At 41.2% G+C, this 14,735-nt stretch overlaps 1 protein-coding gene across 2 annotated transcripts in view; it reads left to right on the plus strand.

The window, feature by feature from the left end:
* The window catches only part of PLRG1 (pleiotropic regulator 1), a 51,132-nt gene that overhangs the window by 15,923 nt on the left and 20,474 nt on the right, over positions 1-14,735 (plus strand). The window contains exons 2-10 of one of the 2 annotated variants that reach the window (XM_088475317.1): positions 947-1,056; positions 1,136-1,269; positions 4,586-4,639; positions 6,372-6,465; positions 6,711-6,801; positions 9,798-9,899; positions 10,197-10,289; positions 11,565-11,714; positions 13,594-13,695. In XM_088475317.1, the coding sequence (XP_088331443.1) occupies positions 1,149-1,269; positions 4,586-4,639; positions 6,372-6,465; positions 6,711-6,801; positions 9,798-9,899; positions 10,197-10,289; positions 11,565-11,714; positions 13,594-13,695 (807 nt within the window). In that variant the 5' untranslated portion in view covers positions 947-1,056; positions 1,136-1,148. The remainder of the gene's footprint in view (positions 1-946; positions 1,057-1,135; positions 1,270-4,585; positions 4,640-6,371; positions 6,466-6,710; positions 6,802-9,797; positions 9,900-10,196; positions 10,290-11,564; positions 11,715-13,593; positions 13,696-14,735) is intronic. The other variant, XM_088475316.1, reaches the window with a different exon arrangement.

Below are 14,735 nucleotides of genomic sequence, written 5' to 3' on the forward strand. Positions count from 1 at the left end.
CACAGCAACCAACAAATACTATAGTCATGTATTTATGGAAACCCATGTGTTACATAAGCAAGTAATAAATACTATGGGCTCCATTTATCAAGCCAATTATGGAGGAAAGATTTTTCTAGCTCTTCTGTGTGATTGTCTGTGGGTGGCAGATCCTGTGTGGAACTGTCAAGGTCAAGACTGGGGAGGAGTGGGGGTAATACAAAGGTGCGCATGCATTTAGTAACCATGGTGTATGATTATACAGCTCTGTGAGACCCCCTATGTATAATAATATTACATAATTACTGGTGCTAGCAGAATTACATACATCTTTTTATTGTCATTAGTGGCTGCATTTCTTGCTATTCTTCTCTCATTATCCTTCACTCAGTCCTGTGATCCTGCAGACAGTGCTCACTGTAATTAAAAGTGTTGCTGCTGCAGAGTAGCCCATATTGTACAGCAGTGCAGTTGAAGCCATAGAGTGAAAACATTTGGGAACTGTACCTGCTCTTTGCTTTGAAACAGTTAAAATATTTTTTGTGCTTTACATGGGCCTACGGTACCGCAGTGGACTCTGTTCAAGTAGCTGGGGTAGCATTCAGAATTGTCTATTTACAAAAATGGATAAGGATGAGGATTAGTTATTCATATTTTAGCTATGGGTACCATGCTGTTGAATGCAGCATTATGTAAAGGGCAGGTGTGTTGGATTAGGTGCATTCCAAAAGGAACACATATGTAGCATTGTGCTGAATGCATTGGAGCTATTGTTCCCTGTGCACTGGTCATATCTATGTTGTTTGCAGTACAAATCCTCCATTTACTGTATGTTTCATGGGTAACTCCGTAGAGAGCAAATGACCTTACAGTATAATACTCCAATGTGGACTTTGGATTGTGAAATACATTACATATGACTGCCATGGAGGAATCCATTGTAAAATGTGTATCTACCAAACCACAGCTAAAAAATGAATATCCCAATCCTCTGCAAATACTTATCAATTGGGGGATGCATCTATCTTTTAGTGGAGGAAGACTAGAGACTACTTAAGAACGACAAATCATAAATAAGTAAGTGTTTTACTTAATAAATAAGTCACTTATTTTAAGAATGTATGGATCCACAGTTTTATGTTTCTTTCCTTACTAGCCACAAATTGAAAATGGCTGTGAAATTGCGGACAGAGTATGGACCTGTACTTCACATGCCCACACTAAGGGAAAACCGGGAGAAAGGACATCATGTAATGGGCGATCCATATGAACATTATTCCAATAGTCAAGGTTTGGAATCTCCTTTTGTGACTTGTGTTTTGTTTTCTTTCCTTTTTTGTGTACAGACTAAATGTTGCAGCCCTAAAATGAATATCATGCTCTGTAATAATCCAAAATTGAATAGTTTATTTGGCATGGGTAAATCCGGTCCAAAGATGACCTTTCACACTGTGTGCGCAGTTACCTTCTAAACCATGCAGCTGACTGGCTTGATCTTGTCTAATTTGGCCACCTAATTGTGTGGCCAAGTGGGTCCTTGGTTCTGTTACTTGACTAGTAGAGACTGCTTAGCAGTTCAATTTGTGGAGCCATCAGACAGTGAGTATCCTATTATACCCATATGAAACCTGTTTGAAAGAATATATTTAGTTATTGTTCATATGGTGTGCAGTCAGAAAATCGATCTCATTGAAGTGCTGGCAATGTGACTTTGTGCAAGGTTGGAACCAGTTGTGAGATGATATTGTAGTTAAATGCTCTTACAGAGAGTTTAGACTGCAGAAACTAAAGACAGGAAAAATTGGACTAGCTTCCATCTAACATATATAATGGTGTAGTGATATATGATCTACCTCTGCTGCCCCAAAGTGGTTTGCTCACGGACACCTATTGATTTGTAACACATATTTTCTAGAGTGTAATTATAGGCAAGCAAGCATGGCAAGGTACTAAGGCTATTTGACTTCCCAAACTTGTTACAGTTAGGCTGTGTAAATGGGCTGGATGTGTAACTACGTTAGGTTTTTTTTTTACTTATAAAGAATTCCCTGTGTAAAAATCGCACACATTGCAACTCATTTTCGTGAAGAGCGATTCTTGTAATTTAATTGTAAGTGGTCATTTGCGATGATTGCGGTGATGTAGTGCATTCATTTTACAGTGAATGAGTGGGAAAATCACCATAAATAACCCAAAAATGGCAAGTAACATTACAGAACAGTATTTAAGGCTATTAGTGACTATTAGCTGTACCTAAAAGGTGTCAGATGGCTGATTTTTACATATTTTAAAAATGGTGGGATTTTTCTAATCTGAGACTGGTTATTTGAGTCTCTGTCGGTCCCATGTGATAGAAATTACTGTCTCTGAATTGACAACTTTCAGAGCTGTAAGTGTACAATTCAGTCTCTGTCACCGCGCACTGTGGAGCTTAGTATCCAGTGAGACCAAACATTAGGTTCTGTAAACATTTACTAGATATCTGATTGTACAATAGATGATATAAAACCACTGTTATCTAGCATAATTATTTACTTGTCTCCTTGGTACAGTCTAATGCTGGGTACACAATGGTTTATATTGGCCATTATATTGTACGGCCATTATATATTGTGTGTCCCATCGGCCAGTGTGTGCAGACGATATCACGTTGGCTGTGTAGCACAGCCGATGGCAGATATATCTGCTCATCGTGCTGTGTGTATGGGCGGTCGGCTGACTTGCTGCAGAGGCTGACTGGGAGAGGGTCGCGACGCAGCCCCTGGCAAGATGGACCACAGATGATGATGTTGGTTCAGTGTGTATGAACAACCGTCATTTACAGATTATATATCTGCAGATCAGTCGATCTGCAGATATCTGTCAGGTGTATACTCAGCTTAAGCCTATTTTTATTTGCCCATCATGCCACAACTTCAATTTAAAAAGTAATATGGCATATAATGTGAATTTTGGGCACTACTTTGTGATATAATGTGAGTTGTTGGCTTTATATTACAATCCAAATTATTCCTTTCAAAATTGAAATGTGCCCCCCTCAGAGGTCAGAACCCTGCCTCCTAGAGTGAACACTAGATATGTAAATGTAGGTAACATGCGACTTTCCTGATATTGTAGAACTACAGTAGATGTCCCTGAAGTGCATGCTGGGATTTGTTAGAATACTTTGAGATTCCAGAGTTCTTTTTGACCACCGCTCTCTGCAGAGTTCATAGAATTGATCATAGGGAAAAAAAATTCTCATTTCCTCATTCCTGATGTAGTCCAACGGAACAATAAGAGGATATTTAGTTGCATGTGATTATAACCCACCCAAGCTGTCAACTAACTGAATACATGAAAGTGGAAAAATATTACCTGTGTCCTCTACACTCTGATTGGTTGAGTTTTTTAACCAGTCATCTGAGGGGAGAGTTCGTGTTGGGGGTGTAGTCTGAGAATCTCTGTGCTAAAGCCAGAATGGTGGGAAGGTGAAGACTGGGGAGAAGTACTCTCACACACATTAGTGCTGTGGCTTGTTGTCGGTATTAGCTGAGGGCCACCTGCTTTTGGTAGCACCTCCATCTTCTAAAACAACCACTACAGCATAGCCAAATCCACATGGTAGTCTGTCTGGATGACTTGTGCGTAGCATGTTGTGCAATGGTCATCGGGTTGTCCCTGTCTCTGGTAAACAGGAATTGGCCTGCTTGTAAGGAAGGTATTAGAAGGTTAGTCTGGGGAAGAAGGGAAATGGCCTCTATGCAGGATACCATTTCTTGAAAACTGTTTTTATCTATTCCTATAGTACAAATTCTCTTGTATCTTTGTGGTAACTTAATATTTATGCAGAATTCTGTTTTAAAAAGTGAAGTTATTTAGTAACATGTTGCGCTTTTATCTGCCTATTATGGTATGCAGATTCTGTTCGCAGCTTCTTGGGGAGTGAGCGGAATCTGCCTTCTGTAGTTGACATGTGGAATCTGTTGCTTCCGCAGCTAATCCCCAACGTGATGATATTAAATAGCCCTAATTTTGTAGTATTCTGTCAGCAGGTATTGTAATCAATGATAACAAGTGTCGCAATCTATAGATGTGTCCACATACATCTAACCTCTGTGCATTATAAGTCGCGTTACACATTACACATGAGAGCAGTGTGTCTCAGTAGCGCTGAATGTATTTCAGAGCAACTTTTTACCTTCAAATTTGTCTTATTCGCACAGCGATGCAAATAGGACGCACAAGCAGTTGTAACGTAGTGTTTCGCGTCAACTAGTCACACGCTCAGTCACACACAGAATATAGAGATGCCGCATATCATTCTAATCAGCAGAAGCTGCTTGTGCATCCTATTCCCATCACTGTGTGAATAAGAAGCATTAGCGGGTATAAAAGGCACACAAAAAGACGCTGTACGCTACCGAGTCATGCCACAGCAAGGCGTGACTAGTAGGGCTGTTTACTGCGCAAGGAGGTTATATGTATGATTACACGTGTTGGAAAATATCGATATTTTATGACGTTTCAACATCAAGTAATTTTATGAATATTTTTTTTTTTTTTTTTTTTTTTTTTTACTTCAATACAGTATTATTTATTATAAAATGTGCTTTATCTTGAACAGGTCTTGAGTCTGAATACATGGTAACTGGAACGCATCCATATCCATCAGGACCAGGTATTTCATCTTACTGTTGTGTAAATGGCTAATTTTTGTTCCTCCTATACTGCTGCCAAACTGTTACCTAGTGAAACTCTTGGGAGTGATCTGTGATCTTAGTACAGAACATACATGTAAGCTTGCACATACACCCCTCCACCCTGGTTACTTCCGCTCATGCTCGTATCCAAGATTTTGCCCGTGCAGCTCCCCTTCACTGGAATGAGCTCCCTCGCTCAATCAAGCTCTCCCCGAGCTTACAAAGCTTCAAACGTGCACTGAAAACCCACCTGTTCATCAAAGCTTACCCTTCCACCACATAACTGTGTCACCAGGTCACTTTCCCTCCTGCCTCAGCCATCTCTAACTTGCCTACTTCCTGCACTCAGGTCCCCTTCTACACACTCATGCCATCTGTCTGTTTCCCCTCTCCCCTAGATTGTAAGCTCCTAGGAGCAGGGACCTCCTCCCTACTGTCTCACAGCTCTCTTCTCTAGCACTTCAATGACAGCCTTCACCTTCCCAGCTGTATTGTGTATGGAGAACTGTGTTGCTAGTTGTTAATTGTGCTCTGTTTAGATTTTGGTTACTGTATTGTAAAGTAAGTTTCTGTGCACGCTGTACGGCGCTGCGGACCACTTGTGGCACCCTATAAACAAAATGTAGTAATAATACACACACAAGATTTCACAGAATTTTTTAATTTTCGATATTTAGGGGTCTATGTACTAAGCAGTGTTGAGAGACAGAGTGAAAAGTGATAAGTCTGTGATAAGTACCAGCCAATCAGCTCCCAACTGTCATCTCACAGGCTGTGTTTGAAAAATGACAGTTGGGAGCTGACTGGCTGGCACCTTATCACTGACTTATCACTTTTCACTCTGGGCCTGATTCAGAGCCACACGCTCTGACCAGAGCGCTCGCTCTGAATCAGGGGCCTTCCTACATGAAAATGGAGCGGCCTCCTGGCTGCTCGCATAGCTGTGGGTGACCACCCACAGCATATGCGAGCGGCCAAAAAGATGGTCGCGATGGTCATGATCATCGCGACCATCGGGCTTGCGACGAAACCCTGCGGTAAGGTCTAGGTGACCGCAAGCCCTGGAGTGATTTTGGCTCTATCAGAGCCAAAATCACTCCCACTGACATCACTAGTGATGTCAGTGGGGCCGGACCAAGACGGTAGGCGTTCCCATGGGAACGCCTCCGTCTGGCAGCCACGACCCCGGCACGCCCACCAAAGGGGGCGTGCTGTCAGTCACCATCGACAGCACGCCCCCTTTGGTGCGAGACCCGGAGCGACAGCTTGGCTGTCGGTGTCCGGGTCTCGCGCATGCGCACGACGGAGCTCCCTCCATCGTGCGCATGTTCATTGGGGTAACATCGACCCGCTTGCGAGCGTCCTGCGCTCTCGAGCGGGTCTGAATGACCCCCTCTGTCTCTTGTCACTGCTTAGTACATAGACCCCTTAGTGTTATTTGGTTTATATCCCACCCATGGACATCTCCAGCCACAAATGTGTGGCTGATGCCCATTTCCCTGTCTGATCACACTAAATATTGCAGGTTATCTGTGCAATGTCACATGTGCAATCAGATTACATTAGTAAATATTCTATGGGGCAATGCACTCCCTACTGTACACTAAAGCCTTGAACTCCATGGTAACTTCTACTGTATAGAGTGGTTTTCTATATATGTTCCATTATTCTCTCTTTAACATAACTTGTGTATTATACATTCTTTTCTAGGTGTTGCTTTGACGGCTGATACTCAGATCCAAAGAATGCCCAGTGAGTCTGCAGCACAGTCTTTGGCTCTGGCACTGCCACCTTCACAATCAAGGTAAATGTTTCACAGATTATCCCTGTAAAGATCACTTTGCTAACAGAGCAATATATGGAACATTAATAGGCATTGCACATACAGATCTATATTTATAATGATACTTGCACAACTGTCCTGTCATGGAATCAGGTAATTGAAATAAAATATAGATCCTGCAAATTGTCTATACCACCTATATGCACAATGGCAACCTTATTTATAAACCTTTCTCTGTTTGTAATCTGAACTTCTCTTCTACACAGGTTAGACGCTCACCGCACTGCTGCGGGTGTCGCAGATATTTACAGACAAGCTGGATTCTCTGAGCGCTCACAGCCACCTGGTCTGTCACTGGTAAGTTCACTTGGCGCTCTGTGTATAAAACATGAAGCATTAAAAGGAAAGGTGGTGATAATGTAACATAAAGCCAAAAATGTACTTCCCAACTGGAAAAGTAATAGTTTATGAATGTGTATAGTTTAAAAAAAAAACCATAATCCCATGATACACTATATGGCCAAAAGTATTCAGATGCATGACCATTGCACCAACAGGGAATGTAATGACATTGTATTCAAATACATATACTTTATTATGGAGTTGGTCCCCCTTTTTGCAGCTATAACAGCTTCCACTCTTCTTGGAAGGTTTTCCACCTGATTTTGGAATGTTTCTGTGGGTATTTGTGCCCATTCATTCTGTAGAGCATTTATGAGGTCAGGCAGCGATGTTGGATGAGAAGGCCTGGCTCTCATTCTCTGTTCCAGTTCATCCCAAAGGTGCTCAATAAGGTTGAGGTCAGGGCTCTGTGTGGGCCATTCAAGTTCTTCCACACCAAACTTATCAACCCATGTCTTTATAGTCCTTGCTTTGTGCACTGGGGCACAGTCATGTTGGAAGGAAAAGGGCCTTCTCCAAACTGTTGCCACAAAGTTGGAAGCATAGCATTGTCCAAAATGTCTTGGTATGCTGAGGCATTAAGATTGCCCTTCACTGGAGATAAGGGGCCTAGTGCAAACCCTGAAAAATGGCCCCATAAAATTATCCCTCCTCCACCAAACTTAACAGTTGGCACAATGCAGTCAGGCAGGTAACGTTCTCCTGGCACACGCCAAACCAACGTAAGAGAGAACCTCTTGTGATTGGTGCAGGCAGCATCATGAAGCAACGTAAAGCCCATACTAAATTGAGGTCTTAGAGTGTCAGCACCAGATGTTTAGTGTCTCAATTTCTCTCTGGTTTTTGTGGAAATGTATTCCCATGTCTGTCTGTGCCTCCATGTACGGCCCCTCAGTGATGCATTTAGTGAACAATATTGGGTACACAACATTTTAGGAAGCACACGTGAATGTTCTTAGAATTTTGTTTTGCTGCCTGTTGGGAATGAGTACTCTAGCAGTACTTTAGACGTGAGGCCAGGTCGCCCCTCTCCTGTTATTGCATAGCAATGGGACTTTTATTGTAGGATAGAGACACTGACCTAATAATGATGTTCCTCTTATTTTGGGGGTACTTGTAGAAGAGAAATGGAGGAACTGTGAATATTTCCCTCGTCTCACTTTACTTTTAGCTCCCTGAGTACTTCCAACGGTATGTGATTACCAGAGGTAGTACCCGAGTACTTCTGTTTTGCTCTTTGGGGTTTTGTATCTCTGGCTCTGAAAGTTTGTCTAAAACAGCGAAAAGCATTGTTTGCCTTACACACAATGTTATACATTTTGGCTAATATTATTATTACACACCTTACAGCAGGTAATGTAAGGTAATAGACATGGGGAATTAAAATAATGCTTCTCATGTTTATGGCACAGCTATTACTTATATAGCGCCAGCATTTACAATTGGGAACAAAACTGTAATAAAGGAATAATACAACAAGACTGTGTAATGACAGACAGAGGTAAGAGAGCCCTGCAAACAAGCTCTATAGGGAATTAGGCATTGATGTACACGGATAAGTGCTGCTTATTGCATATTGGTCCAGCCAGACAGCAGAGGTTCTCGGTGGCCTGTATGACCCAGTCACACAATGTTGGCCTGGGGTCAGTGAGATGTGAGAGTATAGAAGAGAAAATATGTAAAGTTGTGTGTGGCCTGTATAGAGGGGATGTAATTGAGTAGAATAGCTTCATCTGTTACTCCTTTCACTGGTGACCTGTGCGTGTCTGCTCCCATTGTGGAACAAATGTCTTCACCTCTGTTCCTGGCTCACCGAAAGGCCTCACTGAATGTGGAAGAGGTCTGAAGGAACGACGCCATCCTTGTTTCTTGCTCCCCTTTTGCACATTTTAAAGAAAAACAATCACCTTTACTAGTAAACAGCCGATGTATTAATAACAGATAGTTCCTCTCTACCGTTCTCAATTTCCAAGTCGCCTAAAATATTGGAGCCTGTAAGTTTAATGTACCTGTCTGAGGGGAAACTAACTCAGAGATAGTGAGTGTGTAGAGATGTAGTATAAAAGTCCACATTTAGAATGTCTACTGTCACATGGGCATTAGGACAAGAAGCAATATGTCAAAATGAAACCATGGCCCTCATTCAGAGCCGTACGCTCTGAGCAGAGCGCACGCTCTGAATGAGGGCCGGGCTCCATTTTCATGGAGCGTCCTCCTGGACGCTCGTATAGCTGTGGGTCACCACCCACAGGCTATACGAGCGTGCATTTTGATGGCCGCGATGGTCGTGACCATCGCGACCATCGAAATTGCGAGCCGGAGCCTGCGGTTGAGGTTTTCAACCGCAAGCTCCGGAGTGATTTTGGCTCTATCAGAGCCAAAATCACTCCCACTGACATCACTAGTGATGTCAGTGGGCCGGCTTCTGACGGGAGGCGTTCCCGTAGGAACGCCCCCGTCAGGGAGGCACGCCCACCAAAGGGGGCGTGCTGTCAATCAACATTGACAGCACGCCCTCTTTGATCGGACACAACGAGCAAAGGAAAGTCCTTCGCTCGTCGTGTCTGGCGCATGCGCACGACGGAGCTCCCTACCTCGTGCGCATGCTCAGTACAGACCATCGACCCACTTGCGAGCGGACAGCCGCTCGCGAGTGGGTCTGAATCAGGCCCCATATTAAGTAATATTTAAGTCTAACCCTAAGCCAAAAATGTATCTTTGACATATTAAATGTCCACCTTATATCCATGTCGCCATTCTGACCAGATACCAGCCTGTATGTGTAGACTGGTGAAATTGATCACTTGTATATTGAGAGACAGACATGTTTAGAGAATTCCCATTTTAAGCTAATACGCCAGAGAAAATAAGAGAGGCGTATATGTTTATGCACTTTTTTGATGAAGAGTTTTCATTATGAAATAGGTTCAGTATATCTCTTTGTATTTTAGGCTGCTATGGAGTCTGGTGGAACAAAACACTCGGCATTAGTAGCTAAGAAAGCGCCAACGATGCCCAAACCACAGTGGCATTCCCCTTGGAAATTGTACCGCGTGAGTCTTAACCTCGTTCTCCTCAGACTATTGTGCAAAGTACATTTACTATTTCCTGCTCATAGCTCATCTGTAGTTTTCTTTAGTTATGTGCTGCAGAAGTCATTTTACCATTAAAGAGCTTTATCGTAACTGATCTATTTAAGTAGCTATGCCTTTGAGAACTTACTTTTTATATAGTGTATCCTGCAATATATCCCGAGCACGTAATACTTCTTGTGGTTGCTAGGCAACGTCTCATAAACTTGTTTTTTTTGTGTTCACTGTTTATAAATGAAGTGTGTGCTCTTTGTACAGGTTATCAGTGGTCACTTAGGGTGGGTGCGATGCATAGCAGTTGAACCTGGGAACCAGTGGTTTGTTACAGGCTCGGCAGACAGGACAATTAAGGTAAGAGGACTTCACCAGAGAGTTAGTTCTTTCGTGCTGAAGGGTATAATTTCCAGCACTCCCATTGTGCCTTTGTAATTTTCTTCATGCCGGCTTCAGCAACGAAGAAAAAGCAATTTTCTTTTCCATGTTGGAATGGTTTAGATGTGCGAATCAATGTAACTAACAAGCAAATTGCTGAAATAGAAGCAGTCTCACTTGGCTAGCATTCAGCGCTCACTTAATACCATGGTAGTTATGTGATGTGAAATGAAAGAAATTATGTATAAAAATCATAAATTCTGTGTTTGCTATATAGACCCTGTACATGTGAGTTTTTTGAGAAAAGGATTACAGATTTTTGTAACCGTTTTATGGACAGGACGGCTATGCCTTTTTATTGTTGGAACTTCTTATCAATATTTTACTATCAATTGTCTGTTTCTCAAGCCCAATTATAAGTATATGTTTGGGACAACACTACCTGGAGAAATCTTACAATGCACATATGTGATACGGTGGTACTAGAAGCACTGCACTGGTTTTTGTTTTTACAGTTAAGTTGCAGTTATTAGGCTTCCTCTAACACTGGGTACACACTGGGCGATAGATCGAACGTTCAGTTGTATATATCGAGAGCAATACGTCAGCAGATAGCTGATATGTCAGCAGATATATCGGTGAATCTGCTGGTGTGTACGAGCGACCTACGGATCGCCCATACACATGCTGCCGGGATCTGGCAGCGAGCAAATTTAAATGCCCACCCAATTGTGACGTCAGGCCCGACACATTGGGAAGACGATTGTTAAGTGTATATGCACTTACTAGTTGTCAGGTCAGCATTTGGCCGACCCGTCGACCAAGTGTGTATCCAGCATATAACCGTGGTTAACAAATAACAGCAAACAGTAACCGTGCTACCTAAAGGAGAATAAATATGTATGTGTAAAATATTGATCGCTTTATATCAAATAGAGAATAAGAATTTGTCATTTTAAGCTTGTAGCATAGTGACAGCAGTTTTCGTTACATCTTTTAGTCTGTGCAGTGAAGACCCAGCTCTTTGGCTTTGCACCACTAATGTCTGATTCTGTTCTGTTTTCTTTCTGTCTCTGCCTGTATATCATTGGAGAACACATGACTCCAGCTACTGTTAGTGGGCCCAGGAGAGACATCCTCTTAATACAAAGCACAACTGTACATTGGTTTTCTTCTCATCGTTTTAATAAGATTCTTGGTTTATAGAGAGGTTTTGTACTGCACAGTTTGACTTAATTTCTATCTTCTCTCGAGATCTGGGATCTGGCAAGTGGTAAATTAAAGCTGTCCTTAACAGGACACATAAGCACTGTCCGAGGAGTGATTGTGAGCTCCAGAAGCCCATATTTATTTTCTTGTGGAGAGGACAAGCAGGTGAAGTGCTGGGATCTAGAATATAATAAGGTATGTATTGTGTCTATAAATAATGCATTTACCCAGGGAATACTACGCTAAGCAGACCTCTTTATTACTTACCTTGCTGTGTAAACTGAAAATGCCTTTAACCATTACATCTGTACAATCATATGATTGGCATCTATAGTACAAGTTAGACAGTGAAAGCCAGTGTCTGGTTGATTATGGTTTAGTGTACAGTTTCCAGATATATGCAGTTACTAAATTAGAGACTGTAGCATCTGTGGATCAGTTAGGGCTAATGAATGTATGTAGGTGCTGACAGTGTTGTCGACAACCAATATCTTTAAAACTTGTGATTAAAATTAGATTTGTTATTATATTATCATTAATATTATTGCAGATATGTAAGGTGCCACATTACTGTGCAGCACTGTGTGGAAAACAGGACACATGGGTAAAACAGGGATTTACAAGATATGCAGAATAATTGCAGAACTGAAAACACAGGGTAAGGAGGGCCCTGCTCACTAGCAATCTTTCATTCCAATAGGAAGTTATCACTATGGAAATAAGAGGAGTGAGTGTGGTGGTTGGGATAGCTGTGAACATTGCAATACTTGGGAAGGGATCTGCACAGGCTGAAAACATTGCTTTTTTATGACAATCTGTTCAAACCAACATAATTGCTATATGTTCTATTGTAGATATAGCACCTGGTTGGTGGTGCTCCCAGAATTTTGTTACAAGTAATCAATTACTCTAAATGCATAGATGCAAAAGAAAAAAAATTCTTAGTGGGGCACTCGTTATTTTGTGTTTATTTAAAATATAACTTTTATTATTGTACCTCTAAAAACCATGGTAATATATATTCTACATAAAAAAAGTATTAAACCATAATGGTATCTTCTAAATATATTCTATATAAGAAAGTATTAAAATTTTGTTGAATATTTCTTTTGCGTCTATGCAATTTGAGTAATAGCTGTGAACATGCATTGGTGTTGGGTTAAGGTCGGAGTAAGGTAAGATCTTGAAGGGTGGTTGTGAGAACTTTGTAGGTGAGCATGGGTAATTTGGATTGGATTGTGGAGGACTGGAAGAGCCAGTGTAGCAATATGCAGAGTGATGTACCGTACTAAGAGATGGACAATGCGTCTAGCGCAGTGGTTCTCAAACTCTGTCCTCAGGACCCCACACGGGTCACGTTTTCCAGGTCACCCAGCAGGTGCACAGGTGTATTCATTACTCACTGACACATTTTAAAAGATCCACATGTGGAGCTAATTATTTCAATAGCGATTCTGTGAGGAGACCTGGAAAACCTGCACTGTTTGGGGTCCTGAGGACCGAGTTTGAGAGCCTGTGGTCTAGCGGCTGCATTTACGATGTACTTGAAGAGGAGATAGGCAAGTTAGTGAGGGGAATGACAGATAGTAGTTTGGGATATTGATAACACTATTGCAAAGTCTTCTGTTTATAGCATATTGAAATGTGACATATTATAGAGTTATAAAAATAAACAAAAACTGCATCATAATGTACATTTTTACTGTAACAATTATTACTACACATTTCTTGACCGCATCCTTTCAGACAATTTAATAAAGATATTAAAAAAACAAAATAAACCTGTGCAACAACCACCACAACAAACTAGCTACACCGCTTGTCTCTAATCTTACATCAAGTCCTATGTCATACCTGTGTAGTTATTAATCCAGCCTTTTATGTAAATTAAATGACTTCATTATTACTTTGATAAATCTCCTGCTATGTAAGTAAAAGCAGAAAGCCTAGGTATTAACCATCTCTCCTACATTTTGACTTAAAGCTTTCTACTGTAAATATTATTTGTCTAAAATATATTTGAAATTCACTATTTTCTGATGCTAACCTGTGCTGCCATTTTTTCCCTGACTAGGTCATAAGGCATTACCATGGTCATCTAAGTGCAGTCTATGGGCTGGACCTGCATCCTACCATTGACGTGCTTGTGACTTGTAGCAGAGATTCAACTGCACGTGTAAGTAATGATTGTGTGCTGTAGATCTGTGTAATATATTGTGTTTGAGCCACAAGGCCTCAAACATGTACTTCTCTCTTGGTTCTACACTAAAAGGAGGTTTTATTGAGAAGATAATTATTGAAATCTCCAACAATGTGAATTTATGGAGTTTGGAAATAAAAAGCAGTGTTCAGTCTTATCCTTATAGGCTACTTTTGTTATGAAGTATGGTTTAGATATTCCTTCATCACAAAACCGTTAACGGTGGCTGATATGGGTCAAATAACTGTAATGGCTATTGATCGCACATCCATTTGTAACTTGTATTACCGTTGGTCATTGATGTATGGATGTGTCCACAGTCACCTATTTAGGATTAGTATATTTTGTTGCTAAGGAATTGGTATAGAGTAGAACATTCAGCATAACGATGCGTGGAGCCAATCACTCGGATACAGTACGAGTGGCTCACGCCCCACATCGTTTTGCTTAATCTGCTACTTTATATACCAATTCCTTTTGCTACAAAAAATAGTAATCTAAATGTAGTATTTAGTACACTATTTGCTACTTAGTACACTATTAGTGAAATAAGACGCAAAATTCAAGAAAAGGTACTCAAGCACGTGGCAGAGTTTCTAAGACGTGCCAGGCGTCTGGATTCATGTGGCGCAAGAAGAATAGATGTATCCCCCAGTTATATTCAGAGTACTTATATTATAAAGCTTCAAGTCTTTTCTGTGTGATGGAAGATAAAGAACTCCTCTCCAACATATTACACACACAAGCTATCTGAAAAGCAGTGTGGCACGTGGCGTGCAGTTAAAGAGCAAGTTAAGCCACTGTTTGGCATTAATATAACATGGCTATTTTACTGAATAATAATATATACATACAATTATTGCAGTGTGTATTCTTAATAAAAATGTCCACTAGGATCTCTTAAACTGGCCACACACTAAACGACTTGCAAACGATGCAGTGTCGTTAACTATTTCCCTTGAACTCTCCCCGGCACTCCAGGACACGATGTGGTGCTTAGTGTCCAATCTGATCAA

This window comes from Taudactylus pleione, unplaced genomic scaffold (genome assembly GCF_031769625.1).
Source record: "Taudactylus pleione unplaced genomic scaffold, aTauple2 ptg000170l, whole genome shotgun sequence".
In the NCBI taxonomy this organism is placed as follows: domain Eukaryota; kingdom Metazoa; phylum Chordata; class Amphibia; order Anura; family Myobatrachidae; genus Taudactylus; species Taudactylus pleione.